This window comes from Marmota monax, unplaced genomic scaffold (assembly GCF_021218885.2).
Source record: "Marmota monax isolate L192 unplaced genomic scaffold, Marmota_monax_Labrador192_F-V1.1 WCK01_AAM20220418_F8-fsc00002, whole genome shotgun sequence".
Taxonomy (NCBI): domain Eukaryota; kingdom Metazoa; phylum Chordata; class Mammalia; order Rodentia; family Sciuridae; genus Marmota; species Marmota monax.
In genome coordinates this window covers 8734227-8749557 of record NW_026693571.1, presented here as the reverse complement: position 1 = coordinate 8749557, position 15331 = coordinate 8734227, and the positions used below count along the sequence as shown (strand labels likewise).

At 33.1% G+C, this 15331-nt stretch overlaps 1 protein-coding gene across 4 annotated transcripts in view; it reads left to right on the top strand.

Annotated features, from left to right (window-relative positions):
- Sec24b (SEC24 homolog B, COPII coat complex component) overlaps positions 1 to 15331 on the top strand; it is a 94321-nt gene that overhangs the window by 65929 nt on the left and 13061 nt on the right. For all 4 annotated transcript variants that reach the window (XM_046459027.2, XM_046459029.2, XM_046459025.2 and 1 more), the window contains 12 exons: positions 740 to 866; positions 1502 to 1611; positions 3158 to 3270; positions 7302 to 7420; positions 7886 to 7941; positions 8184 to 8390; positions 10149 to 10272; positions 10649 to 10807; positions 11504 to 11677; positions 12499 to 12609; positions 14387 to 14562; positions 15084 to 15221. In XM_046459027.2, the coding sequence (XP_046314983.1) occupies positions 740 to 866; positions 1502 to 1611; positions 3158 to 3270; positions 7302 to 7420; positions 7886 to 7941; positions 8184 to 8390; positions 10149 to 10272; positions 10649 to 10807; positions 11504 to 11677; positions 12499 to 12609; positions 14387 to 14562; positions 15084 to 15221 (1614 nt within the window). The remainder of the gene's footprint in view (positions 1 to 739; positions 867 to 1501; positions 1612 to 3157; positions 3271 to 7301; positions 7421 to 7885; positions 7942 to 8183; positions 8391 to 10148; positions 10273 to 10648; positions 10808 to 11503; positions 11678 to 12498; positions 12610 to 14386; positions 14563 to 15083; positions 15222 to 15331) is intronic.

Here is a 15331-nt window from a genome sequence, read left to right as displayed (position 1 = left end):
CCTTGGTTCAATCCCAGGTCTGTCTTTCTCTCCCCCCTTCACCCCTCTCCTCTCTCTTTCGTATGCATGTACACATATGCACACAACAGTATAAGTGAAAAAATCTTAAATACAAAGATAATGATTTTGTGTAGATTTTTTAAAATTCTGAGTGAAAAATACAAAAGAAATAATAAGTTAATTCAGAGATATAGAATAAGCTATGATCTCTTAATTTATTCCCATTTTCTTAATTTATACATTGAATATAAAGTTCCTTTCCCAAACTAAGCATAGTATTTTTTAATTTAATGTACATTGTGTTTGGATTCTTGTGGCCTCAGTTCTCATTAGGACTGCTGTCACTGTCCACCAAGCACTGCTTGCTAGCTAGTAGTACCAGGAACAGCCAGACAAAGGCCTTCTTACGTGGTATATGTTTCTTTCTCACTGTTATTTCCTGAGTCTAGCTGATGAACTGTAGCTTGTATTATTTTCTTGGCCAAAGTTTTCTTGTCAGCTAGTTATTTTATCAGATTTGGTGTGACTTTGTTTTCATATTAAGATTTGTGATGAGAGGAGAGAAAACTTGACAGTTGCTTATGTTGCTCAGCTCATCACTGAATGTAATAATACTCTTCAATATAAAACCATACAAAGACACAGTTCGGTTTCTATTCTATGTGTGAGCAGAGCAGTGGGTGTTCTGTTTCTCCCTAGGGTGCTTTTGTTGCTACAACATTTTTATTTTCTTTTCTAGCAATTACCAGTAATAACATCAAATACCATTGTGAGGTGCCGATCTTGTCGAACATACATCAACCCCTTTGTGTCCTTCATTGATCAACGTAGATGGAAATGCAACTTGTGCTATAGAGTTAATGATGGTGAGATTCTTAAAATGTTTCTTAATATTATTCTCAACATTTTAGTCAATTCTCTCATTGCTTTAAAAACAACTTTGATGCTATTTTTTTTAAATAGAGAGAGAGAATTTTTTAATATTTATTTTCAGTTTTCAGTGGATACAACATCTTTATTTTATTTTTATGTGGTGCTGAGGATCGAACCCAGCGCCCCGCGCGTGCCAGGCAAGTGCATTACCGCTTGAGCCACATCCCCAGACTATCATGCTACTTTTAATGGCAAGAATGTGAGCTGGGGCACCTTTACCAGTGTGTGTGGACACTTACATGCATCACGTCTGTTGCCCCCTGTGCTCATATGTTAGGTCTCCCTATGATAATTGCTTTCAAATTGGCATTTCTGATGTTTTCTATGTCATAGAATATAATAAATAAGAAACAAGTCTAAGAAACCAGTTATCTGTGTACTGGTTTCTTCACATGATTTCAGAAAATATGGTTTTGGTGGTTGTTTTTATTAAAGCCAGCTTACAGAATTTATTGTTATCATTAAATGTTCACAGAATTGTTGGCAAACATCCTCAGACAGTGATGATAAAGATGTTTAAATCTAGGCATGTTACTAAATTCATACTGGATTCCTATTTCTTGTTTAGTTCCTGAAGAATTTATGTATAACCCCCTCACTCGATCTTATGGAGAACCTCATAAACGACCAGAAGTTCAGAATTCAACTGTGGAATTCATTGCTTCTTCAGATTACATGGTAACTGTTCCAGGCTAAAATTAGTCATGGGACACAATTATATTGGTCATTTGATTTCTGTTAGGTAAATTTTAAAAAAATATATATTTTTAGTTGTAGATGGACATAATACCTTTATTTTACTTATTTATTTTTATGTGGTACTGAGGATCGGAATCCAGGGCCTCACACATGCTAGACAATTGCTCTACCACTGAGCTTCAACCCCAGCCCATGTTTTGTGAATTTTTGTCCAAGTTTTTAATGCATAGTGTTTTTTTAAATAATGGTGAAAGTTTTTACTTAAAAATTAGCAAGTTCTTCCTAAATGTTATTTGATCTCCTAGAAGAATATATTATGCCATTGAAAAACTCTACCTGTTTTTTAATTATGTTGACTCTATATCTTATTCTTCATTTTCACTTATAAAAATTATTTTTTAACCTAAGTCCTTGCTCTTCTTCTTTGTAATATATTCTTGTTTTTAATATATCTATAATAACTATCTTCTAATCTTAATTGCCTGCAGAAATTCAAATTCATTGTCTGCTAATGGAGGAAGGTGAACAGGAACACTTGATAAGCAGTAAATTCCTGGTGCTTGGCCCATCTTTATTTTTGTCATTTTTATAGTCTTTTATTTTAATTTAGCCTGTGCTGACTTAGGTACAGTTCTCGTGTCTATTTCCATGTAAACTTGCTTATGATTACTTTCAGCTTTTTACCTTTATAATTTAGTATGTTCTGAACTCTATTTTAGGTTTTTAATCTAACTGAAGTGGTGAAGCAAGAAATAAATCTTTAATTTTTGTCATATGATTCATATGACCTTTGGTTGACTTGTTTTTTTTTTTAAAGACTTTATGAGTTGGTAGTGTAGTTGGTGGTAGAGCATTTGCCTAGCATGCATGAGGCCTTGGGGTCAAATCCTCAGCACCTCAAAAAAAAGACGTTATTTATGATTTTATAACTTTCCACACCAGTTATTTTTAAGCGTACTCTAAAAAGAGAAAATAGTATAATGAACTATTGTTTACCCGTGACTGAGCTACATTTGTCAACTTTTTGCCAAATATATTTCATTTTTATCCAGCCTACCCCTTCACTTTCCCTAGAGTTTATCATGTTAAATGATAATATCAGATATCATGTCACCCATAAATACATCAGTATATATCTCAATGACAAGAGAAAGCCTTTATAAATATGTATACACAAGGATTTCCTTTATATTTAGCATTTAACCTATGGAATTTGGCCACTACCAGGTGACCTAGTAGTTAGTACTAACAGCAGGTCTTCAGGTTATATTTTAGCCAACATTCCTTATCTGGAATACATTTAAACCATCTATTTAACCATTACAACTCTCTAATCACGCTTAATCTACAAGGAACTTTGCAAGAAGGAATGTCATTTTCATTAGCACATAAGAGCTTATAAATAGCAATCCTATTTGGGTGTTTTTTGGTATAATATACTCAATAGATATTCAGCAGTAATAGTGATTAAAAAAAAGAATAGGTTGTACCCACTAAATAAACTACATTATTTTTTTTCTTTCAGCTTCGTCCTCCTCAACCTGCAGTTTACTTGTTTGTTTTAGATGTATCTCATAATGCAGTGGAAGCTGGGTATTTGACAATTTTGTGCCAGTCACTATTAGAAAACTTAGACAAGTAAGAATATTTTTTTGCTCATAATATCGTGTCTGTAAATAATATGTAAGTGTGAAGTATTTATTACTAATTTAAAGTGTTGTTTTTGTTAACCTTGTATTTTCCTAAAAACAAAGTACTTCCTGTTTACCATAGAATAAGGGTCCTTCTACTTCAGTTATGATGATTTAATGACTTGGTAACCTCAATCATAAAAATTTTAATACTTAGTAAAGAATTTAGATCTTGTCTAGTTTTCCCTCTGACTTAGCTGACCTGAACACTGGTCAAATTCCATAGAATTCCAACACAGAAAGCCTAACTTGGCCAGAATATCAAGAATCTATATGAGACTATTATCAAACATGGCTGAACTGAAAGAACATTATGTTAAGTGATATAAGGCAGGCACTGAAAGATAAATACCACATGATTTCACTCATATTTGGAATATTTAAAAATTGATTTCATATGAGTAGGATGGTGGTTACCAGAGGCTAGGATGTCAGTGGGGTGTGGAGTTGGGATATTTTGGTCTAAAGACACAAAATTTCACTTAGAAGGAGAACATTCAAGAGATTTATCATACAGTATGCTGTCCATATTTGTAACAATATATTATATTCTTGAAAAACACTTAAGAGCAAATCTGAGACATTCTCACCACAAAAATGATATCTTTATGAGGGAATACCTATGTTAATTAACTAGGTTTGGTCAATCCACAATTTAAAATTTAAAAATAAATTTAAAAGATTTTTCAAAGAATCTAGATGAGGAGGGGGGGTGGAGTTGTGGCTCAGTAGTCGAGTGCTTGCCTGGCATGTGAGGCCCTGGGTTCGATCCTCAGCACCACATGAAAATAGGTAAATAAAAACAAAGGTATTATATCCAACTGTAACTAAACAAACAAAAAAATTTAAAAGATAATAATCTATATGAGAGAAATATACCTATAATTTATGCCTGAGCATGGAATTTTACTTTTTTTTTTTTTTTTTGTACTTTTAGATGGACAGAATGCCTTTATTTTATTTGTTTATTTGTATGTGGTGCTGAGGATTGAACCCAGGGCCTCACACATGCTAGGAAAGTACTGTGCCACTGAGCTATAGCCCCAGCCCCACATAAGCTATTTTTTATTGCACTAATGTGAGAATGAGTTGAAGAAAAGGGAGGAGGGAACTGATTTTGTGCTAAATATGTTAGGAAACCAGGACAATCCTTTTCGTTTTAGCACATTAGTAAACAACCATGTTGTGGAAATAGGAACAGAGTACAGGCTAAGTAGTTTATGTGTGGCTCATAATTCCTTCCTGTGTGTCTACCAATGTTAATTGTGAAGGACTTCCTCAACTAGCTTTAAAAAGTATACATTTCTCTGGGAACAAAGTTGTTTGTACATTTCTTTTTCATTCCAATATCCATAAGAGATAATGATTTAAGATTGTTAATGAGAGTGGTACACTACTACAGTGTTTTGTTGTTGTTGTTGTTTGGTTGGTTTTTGTTTTTTTTTATTTTTAGTATTTTTAGTTGTAGATGGACACAATACCTTTACTTAGTTATTTTATCTATTTATGTGATGCTGAGCCTCTAGTCCAGTGCCTCACACATGCGAGGCAAGTGCTCCACCACTGAGTTACAACTCCAGCCCACTACAGTATATCTTTATACATACTTTGTCAGGAGTACAATGGGTAATTCCAAAAAGTTCTCCCCCATCTTTATTTGAACTTGGGAGTCTTTCAAATGCTACAAGTAGACACTATATATTTTTATTATATTTTTATCATTGGTTTAAATGTTTACCTTATTTAATCACAAGGGCTTATGTTAGAAATAGCTTTAACACCAAGTAGCAAAAGACCACACTGAATAAAAATGTTTGATCTTTTTTAACAAGAAGTTTGTTTTTTTGTTTGTTTGTTTGTTCTTTTTAGATATATGTGATAGTAGAATGTGTTTTGGCATACATACATGGAGTATAACTTGCCATTCTTTTTTTGAGGTGGGAGGTACCCGGGATTGAACTCAGGGGCACTTGACCACTGAGCCACATCCGCAGCCCTATTTTATATTTTATTTAGAGACAGGGTCTCACTGAGTTGTTTAGTGCCTCCCTTTTGCTGAGGCTGGCTTTGAACTCTTGATCCTCCTGCCTCAGCCTCTGAGCCACTGGGATTACAGGTGTGTGCCACCGAACCACGCTCAGCTAACTTCCCATTCTTGTGGTTGTACATGATGTAGAGTTACACTGGTCATGTATTCATACATGAATATAAGAAAGTTATGTCCTATTCATTCTACTGTCTTTCCTATTCTCAACCCTGTAACCTTCCTTTCATTCCCTTTTGTCTAATCCAATGAACTTCTCTTCTTTGCTCCCCTCCCCCATTGTGTGTTAGATTCACATATCAGGGAGAACATTCGGCCTTTGGTTTTTTTGCAACTGGCTTATTTTACCTAGCATGATGGTCTCTAGTTTCATTCATTTACTGTATATACACCACTTTTTTTAAATCCATTCATTTGTTGAAGGGCATATTAGCTATTGTGAAATGAGCTGCTATAAACATTGATGGGACTGCTTCACTGTAGTATGCTGATATTAAGTCCTTTGGGTATATGCTGAGGAGTGGGATAACTGGGTCCAAATGGTGATTCCATTCTAGTAAACACCAAATTTTAATTCCTCTCAAGGATATAATGCTTCTGGAGGTACCACAATACCAGAATTGTTCATGGAGTAATGGAACAAGCTGTCTTCCATCTCCTTGTTCTAGTAATCCACTTAACTATATTGTTCTCAGAAAAGAAAGAGCCACTGACAAAAATGAGTGACTTTATAAATTAAAAGATTACAAAACCAGAAGGATAATATTGACGATAGAAAGTGTTTTAAAAATATTTGCATTTGATTACAATGGAAAATAGAAGACTTAAGAAAATTAGAAAAGAATAGTAAAGGTAATAGGACAGCAACAGTATAGTAACATAGTTTTAGAAAGGGTTCTGCAAACATCTTTGAGAAAGAAGAGTTTGATGCTGCAGCAGCTCCTGCTAAACTTCATATATTTTGAGTTGGGGGGTGGATCAGCAATCTCCGAGTAACTGATAATAAATGACCCTAAATATAAGTGACCAGAGAAATCTCAAAGAAGTGGAAATTGGTGTTTGGCAACATCATAAATCTTGACTAGTACTGATAAGCCAAATATGTGCCTTCTGTTCACTGGAATTCTTTTAGCCTACCTTGCAGACTGAGTAGCGTGATTGATCATCTTTAGTAATAAGAATTCTTCTTGCTTTGAAGCACATTCTAGTTTGGCATCTTATAATATTCAGAAGTATTTTAAAGCATTGCTAAAAGAATAAATTACATAACTGCAGTTAACATAGTTGGTGGTACTTATTGAAATATGCATCTATAAAATGAGGCATCCATCATGGTATTAATAAGGGAAGCTTGACAGATGATGAAATGGTAATTTACTTTTTTATTCCATGGCATTGCCTTTTGAAACATTTCTAATAGAAAAATTTTTAATAATTGATGATAGATAAATGTTTGAATGTTCTTAACTGTGTTTTTTGTTTAAAATTTAGCACATTGAAATCTAATTTGCATTGCACTCAACCTTTTCTTGAAAAGTGTTCTTTTGTCGTTCCACCCTTAAAAGGCTTAAAAAGGATCCAGTGTTGTAATATGTGAACTGAAAAATTATGTTTTCACTTAAAAGAGTATGTTTCAAAGAAAAGTTAGCAAGAAATCTTTACATTTTAAAAATAAATTCATTTTTAGTTTTGGTTTACCCTTTATTTGAATACTAATGTAGTTCAGTTTTCTGAATTATAAATTCTAATCATATAGTGGTTTCATCTGAAAACAAAATATTTCCTTCTTCCTCTTCTATTTTATGTACGGGTTTAGATTGAGATAATTTTTCTATTGCCTATAAAATTATCCTTAGACATGGCTTACTATTTATTTTTTTAAAAAATAAAATGTTACTGAGCATTTGTCAATTTATCAATAATTTTATCTTTAGGCTTCCTGGAGATTCACGGACAAGAATAGGATTCATGACCTTTGACAGCACTATTCATTTCTATAATTTACAGGAAGGATTATCACAGCCTCAAATGTTGATTGTATCTGATATTGATGGTAAGCAGTCAGCAAAATTAAAGTGTTTCTAACTACAGGCTTTGAAATGGAGGCTTCTTTAACAGTACATCTTGTCATATGCTATGGAGATAATTTAGTCCATTTTGATACTTGCTTTAAAATGTTTTCTTGAAGCTGGGTACAGTGGTGCATATCTATAATCCCAGCCACTCAGGAGGCTGAGGCAGGAGAATCACAAGTTTGAGGCCAGCCTCAGCATTTCAGTCAGACTTCAAGCAACTTAGCAAGATCTTGTCTCAAATCAAAAAATTTTAAAAAGGCTGGGATGTGTCTTAGTGGTTAAGTGCCCCTGGGTTCAATCCCTGGTACAAAAAAAAAGTTTTCTTGGAAATACTTTAAAGTTTCTTACATATTACTAAATATGTTTTTACATGTGTATATGTATGTATAGTATGTACAGAGTATATGTATTTAATAATGCATTGTTTTATGTTTTCCCTGTAGATGTTTTTCTACCTACTCCAGATAGTCTACTTGTGAATCTCTATGAAAGTAAAGAGGTGAGATTGATTTATTTTCTTAAAACATCAAACTATTTTTGTCATCTCCACTGTTTACTAGATATTAATATTTGTTTACTTGATATATTAATATTAGACAATAAGCATTGGTATGTGACACGTCTATTGACTCTTCTATAGTCCCCGGAGATGTAGTGACACATACCATACTCTGGAATGTTTTAAAGAAGAACATTGCCTTGCCTTCTCAGTAATTCAACGTTTAATCTTTGTTTTCCCAGCTTATAAAAGACTTATTGAATGCATTACCAAATATGTTCACCAATACAAGAGAAACACACAGTGCCCTTGGTCCTGCGCTTCAGGCTGCCTTTAAATTAATGTCTCCAACAGGTGGCCGTGTGTCTGTATTTCAGACACAGTTACCTTCCTTGGGTGCAGGGCTTCTGCAGTCCAGAGAAGATCCTAATCAAAGGTCAAGTACAAAGGTATTTTATGTTTAGTTTCTCTGTTATATCCCCTTGTGTTTTCTACCTATTACAGACTATAATTATTTGTTCTTTATTCTATTTTTCATTTGTAATGGTAATAAGCTAGCAAGAGAGTGGAACTCAAATTATTTTGTGTTGCAGTGCATTCTTCTTATTTGTTTTCAAGCCAAAAATATTTAGAAATCATTTAGTCTAATCTTTTCATTTTACAAATGAGGAAACAGATTAAAGTGTCCTGCCAGAGGTTAAATAACTAATGGTAAAGATGTGGCATGATTTCCTGACTCCTGTGTTCTTTTCTGTTATACAAGGGAAAACTTACTAGATCTGAGTTGCTATAATTTAGCATGCTTATCCTAAAACATTTGTAATTATAAAGATAATACCTATTATTATATAAAACCTGGAAAATAGAGGAATATATAATTAACTAATAATCTCACTAACAAGATTAGCATTGTTAGTACAAACAAATAAGCATAATTGGGCATCATATATAAATACATATTATATTTTTTAGCTGGCCTTTCTCATGAATATTATTTGAGGTTCCTAAAACTCTTAAAAATATATACATCTTGGTAAATGGGAAAGTACTTAATTTAACTATTCAATGGCTGGGTGCCAAGTAATCAGACCTTCCTTTTACACTTTTTTGTTGTAGAATAGCACATAATACTGATTTAACAGTATTTACTCATCAGATTTCTTGAATTTTTAATCTAGCATTTACCACTCAATAACTGTATAAACCTGATAAAGTTATTTGGCTTTTGCCCTAGTTTTCTCATCTGTTAAAGGTAAATCATTAAAACCCTTTGAGAATTGTGTTATGTATAATATATATTTAATTTATGTAAAATCTCTGGCACAGAAAGTCCCTTTTTTTTTTCTCCCCACATTTTTAATGGTGTATTATAGTTGAACATAATGTTGAGCTTTGTTGTTATATATTCTGCATGCACACAGTATAACAATATAATTTGGTCAGTATCACTCCCTAGTACTTCCTCCTTCCTTCTACATCTCCCACCCTTGGACCCCATCTTCTACTGCTCTCCCTAGATTTTCATGAGATTCCCCACCCTGACTTTCCACCTTTCTTTTCCTTTTTATGACTGAATAAAACTCCATACATATCACATTTTCTTTATCCATTTATCCACTGATGGATACTTACGTTAGTTCCATAGTTTGCTTGTTGAGAGTTGCGGTGCTATAAACATGAGTATTCATGTATCACTATAGTATGATGATTTTAATTCTTCAGGGATTAAATACTGAGAAGTGGTATATATAACTGGGTCATATGGTGGTTCCTTGCCTAGTTTTTTAAGAACCTCCATACTGATTTCCATAGTGGTTGTACTAATTTACAATCCCACCACCAGTGTAAATGTTTTTTTCCCACCACATTACCTGCAGAATTTATTACTGTTTTTGTTCGTGACGACTGCCATTCTGACTGGTGTGAGATGAAATCTCATTGTAGTTTTGATTTGCATTTCCCTAATTGCTAATAATGTTGAACATTTTTTATATATATGTTTGTTAGCTATTTGTATCTACAGAACTTTTTATAAATATTAGCTGTTGTTATAGGAAATCTGTGCCACCTGTCTAGACCTTGTTTTTAAAAACTCATTAGTTTGGTAGTGAGGCAGCAGATGTCCTCTTCCTTAATTATAATAGATGCATACAAACATGTGCATAGTTAAAACCCTCTGACTCTTACCTTATGATCTGTTGGCTCAGGTGGTACAACATCTTGGCCCTGCAACTGATTTTTATAAGAAACTTGCTTTGGATTGCTCAGGACAGCAAACTGCAGTGGATTTGTTCCTTTTAAGTTCACAGTATTCTGATCTTGCTTCTCTAGGTAAGAATATGTTGTAATGGTTATCTATTTACCTAAACACTTTAGTATATTATTAAATCCAAACTCTTAGTAAGCTTTCTCAATATTTTTTGGGAAAGCATGTGATTTAGATAAATATGAAGATTATCAGTAAACTTTAAAGCCCCATACAAATATAAAATGCCATTAGTATTTTGTTTATATGATTCCCTTACCATTCTGCTTAACTTTATTGTATATTTTATAAATACTTTTGTTTTCTCAGATTTAAGTGTTATTCTTACTTTGACAACTTAAGCTTTCTTATTATTTATATTCATAATATAGCATCTGTACTACTGTACAAGTAGAATATTATTGCTTCTAAAGAAAATACTTTCTGTATTTCTCTCTAAAGCTTGTATGTCCAAGTATTCTGCAGGGTGCATCTATTATTATCCATCTTTCCACCATACTCACAATCCTTCACAGGCAGAAAAGTTACAAAAAGACCTAAAACGATATCTCACAAGAAAAATTGGATTTGAAGCCGTTATGAGAATAAGGTGTACTAAAGGTATGCATATCAAATTTTGCCTTACATTACATATATCAAAATGAGTGAGCATTCATATATTGACTACCAGTGATGATGATTATTCATTGTAGAACTTGGTGTTTGATCCACTAGGTTATACACTGTTTTAAGTCAACATATATTTGTGAGTAGCCATTGTGCAGTTTTTTAAGATAATTTGTCTAAGTGGGTAAAAATAATGTTTTGGTTTATTTAGGAAGAACCTAAGAGAAAGTCCATATTGCAAATGATTTGAGGAGAATTAGGGGAATAGGGAAGATCTTAAATGAAATCTTTAAGGATCCTTGCCTTTATTAACACATAATTTATGTTTCATTGGTATTTTATGTGATTGTTTACTGACAGGACTATGATCCCTTATTTTAAATCTAAAAGGAGTTGTACAGTAATCCTGAATTATTTAGTTTTATATATTAGGTTTATGTCTCCAGGTCACCCATGAAACATAGTAATAAGATTAAGTATCAATACAAGTTAAACATATAGTCTCACTTTTATATAACCTGCATTGGATTTTTTAATTAGTATTTTAGAGCCTCTGTCAGCACTCCAACCTTACTCCCTAGTTAACCTTTGCTTCAAAATCAGAGGCATCTTTAACTTTAAAACAAAACTAGCTTGAGGTGAAGATACTGGTATTACTTCGTCTTTTTATATCAGGTTTTTCTTTCTTAGGTCTTTCAATGCATACTTTTCATGGAAACTTCTTTGTGCGTTCCACTGATTTGTTATCCCTTGCCAATATCAATCCTGATGCTGGGTTTGCAGTGCAATTGTCAATTGAAGAAAGTTTGACAGATACTTCCTTAGTGTGCTTCCAAACAGCCCTGTTATATACATCAAGCAAAGGTAATGTTATCTGAAATGTTTTCATGTTCTCTTCAGTAGATGGGGGGTTGGGGGGAGATGAATTCAAACTGTGAAGTAGTGGAATTTGCATTAATCCAGTATATGTTCTATTATTTTCTCTCCTTTTTTTAACTCTCCTTTTGAATCTTCAGATAATACCTTTTTTTTTTAGTTTGTGGAAAACTTGTAGGATCCTATATGTTTCTCATAAGCACCTCATGCTAAATCCAGTTATGCCATCCTTTGTATTGTTTTGCCCCATAAAATGAACTATGTAGTAATTAAGGCCTTTATTTGTTATTTGACAATCTGCATTTTCTGATATTTTATTTTATTTGTATAATTTGTTGATTTATCTATTTATTTTTGGTATCAGGAATTGAACCTAAGGGTGCTTAATCACTGAATGACATCCCCAACCCTTTTTTTTTCCCCTCTCATTTTTTATTTTGAGACAGAGTCTTGCTAGATTGCTGAGGCTGGTCTTGAACTTAAGTTCCTTCTACTTCAACCTTCCAAATTACTGGGATTACAGGCATGTGCCACCACACCCAGCTTGTATTGGGAATAATTTAGCATGAGTGACATTAAAATAAAATCAGGCCTAATGTTCAGCTTTGTGCAACATGTAGTATAATGTTCATGATCTACAGACTTGGAGAGTCTTTTAATTTTCTTTAAAACACATTTTTACATTTCAGAATCCTATTGGTAATTTAATATAGCCAAACCAGTATTTGAATAAGATTTTGACCTGTTTGCCTTATTTCTTTCTTAACTTAATGTATTATACAATGACAGTTATTCTTCATTTTCTCTAGGTGAACGCAGAATTAGAGTGCATACACTTTGTTTGCCAGTGGTAAGTTCGCTAGCAGATGTATATGCAGGAGTAGATGTACAAGCTGCCATCTGCCTCCTAGCAAACATGGGTGAGTAGAAAGGGGAGGAGCAGGCAAAATATAGTTTTGTATTCTAAAAACTGGAGCTGAGGGTTTTTTTTTTTTTTTTAAGCTTTGTACTCTCTCATTTAAAAAGTATGTATTTTGCATTTTCATTTACTTGCAAGAAGAGTAAGACTGTTTTTAAAAAACCTAAATGCCATTCAACTAATGAATGTGTGAATAAACTGATACATCTTTACAATGGAGTATAGCTCAGTATGAAAGGTAATGAACTATCATTACTTAGACTAATAAATAACATGATGATTCTCAGAGACATTATGTTGAGGGAAAGAAGCTAGTCTCAAAAGACCACATCCATATAATTCTATTTACATGACATTCAAAAAGGGAAAATTATCTAGTGGAGAATAGATCAGTAGTTACCAGGACTGGGGACAGGGAGAAGGTTTTACTGCAAAGGTGCCTATAGGGAGATATTTTTAGGGTGATAGGACTCTTGTATATTTTATTGTGGTAGTGATTATATGGCTATGCATTTGACACATAACCACCATAGAACTATAGTCAAAAATAAATTTTACTGTTAGTGAATTTTAAAAATTCATTAGGGAATTAATTTACTACTGAGTGTTTGAACAAATTTTCCTTATTTATAAATTTAGACATAAAAAGAGCCTTGCTATTTTCCATATAGTCCTGGAGAAAACAGTGGTTACTCACTTGAGAAAAATTATAATAGAATTAATTTTTTTTAATATTTATTTTTTTTTAGTTTTCGGCAGACACAACATCTTTGTTTGTATGTGATGCTGAGGATCGAACCCGGGCTGCACGCATGCCAGGCAAGCGTGCTACCCAGCCCCAGAATTAATTATAATAGCACTAAAAGAGTCCCTTCTTTATGTAGTTCTGGGGATTAAACTCAGGCCTTGTGCATGCTGGCAAGTACTCTACCACTGAACTATATATGCTCAGCCTGGGGTCACAATTTTTTTTTTGGAATATTTATTTTTTAGTTGTAGTCAGACACAATACCTTTATCTTATTTATTTTTTTATGTGGTACTAAGGATCAAACCCAGGGCCTCGCACATGCTAGGCGAGTATTCTACTGCTGAGCCACAACCCCATCCCTATCCCTGGGATCACAATTTTTAAAGAGTCATTTTACATGTAGATTTTTAATTATTTATACTATAATTGATTACTTTTCATTGTATTTTATTTTTTTAAGTATTTGGGCACATTTTTAGATTATTTTAATTTAATAGATTATTTTAATAAAATATGTTCTTAGAAGAAAAAGTTTCACATTGATATTTGTCTCTTTAATGTCTATATGAAAACCCAAATTCAGTTGGCCCTCTTTTTTTTTTTTTAATTGGTTGATCTGAAATGTTTTGCAAAGATCATTAGAGATCACTAGAGATGACTTACAGTATGAAATTTGTATTGGTTGTATAGGGGAAAAAATGCTGTTTTTAACATGTGTTTTCCATTTCAGTAATGGAAACATCTTAAAAGGAACATATGTTCTCTAATATCAGTAATGTTTAAGTGTTTTTAGATTTAAAAGATTAAAACACAGTCTAAAAGTATCTAGACTTATTCTGATTATCAGATTTACTCAGATTTTAATTCAGAAAAAATGTGTAACGAGGAGATGCTTAAAATGAGAAAACAGATGAAATGCATTTTGTTTGTTTCTTAAATAATGCATAAATACTTTATCTTTTGTAGTGTTTCTTGGAAACTAATGGAATCTAATGATTAAACACCTTTTCTTTTGGGTTGCTTTATAGCTGTGGATCGATCAGTTTCATCAAGTCTGTCAGATGCAAGAGATGCCTTAGTGAATGCTGTAGTGGATTCACTGTCTGCCTATGGCTCTACTGTCTCAAATTTGCAGCACTCTGCATTGATAGCACCTGGCTCCCTCAAGTTGTTTCCTCTCTACGTTTTAGCCCTTCTCAAACAGGTAGCTCTGTATATGTTGTTGTATTTAATGAAGTTTTTAAAAATTCTCAGATACATATGTAAATAGATGAAGTCTAGGTGGTTATAATCTTTTAATACTTAGAGGGTGATGTACTTGAGCATTGGAAGTGTTTCGAAAAAAATAGGGGAAAAATCAATGGAAAATGAAGGCAGACAAATACATTATGACTCTTGTGAAACCATATACTCTTTCTTTAATATGTGTGAATAGTTTGAAGAATGAAGTGGTCATAGCCAACTCTTAGGAAAGGATCTAATATTTATTGAACATCTTTCCATTGACTCAGTCACTGTAATAGGTGCTGTGTACACATCATTTTTTAAACCTTCACACGATGACAATATAGGAAAGAGAAGCTAAGTAATTCATTTACATACCTATTAAGTGTCAGAGCTGTCTGATTTGAAAACATACTTCTTCCATTGTCCATAGTATATTTTTCTTTAGTATCTGTCCACTACCTTTATGTTTTCCTTAAAAACCTGTCTTTTTTCTTGTAGAAAGCATTTAGAACGGGTACAAGCACACGCCTGGATGATCGTGTGTATGCCATGTGTCAGATAAAGTCTCAGCCTCTTGTTCATCTAATGAAAATGATTCATCCCAACCTATATAGGATAGACAGATTGACAGATGAGGTATGCATCTTAGTGCATTTGAAATTGGTAAATTTGAGTATATTTGAGAGTCTATTTTATTGCTAAGATGATAATATATTATTGCAATTTCTTCCATTTCCTTTTTTTCC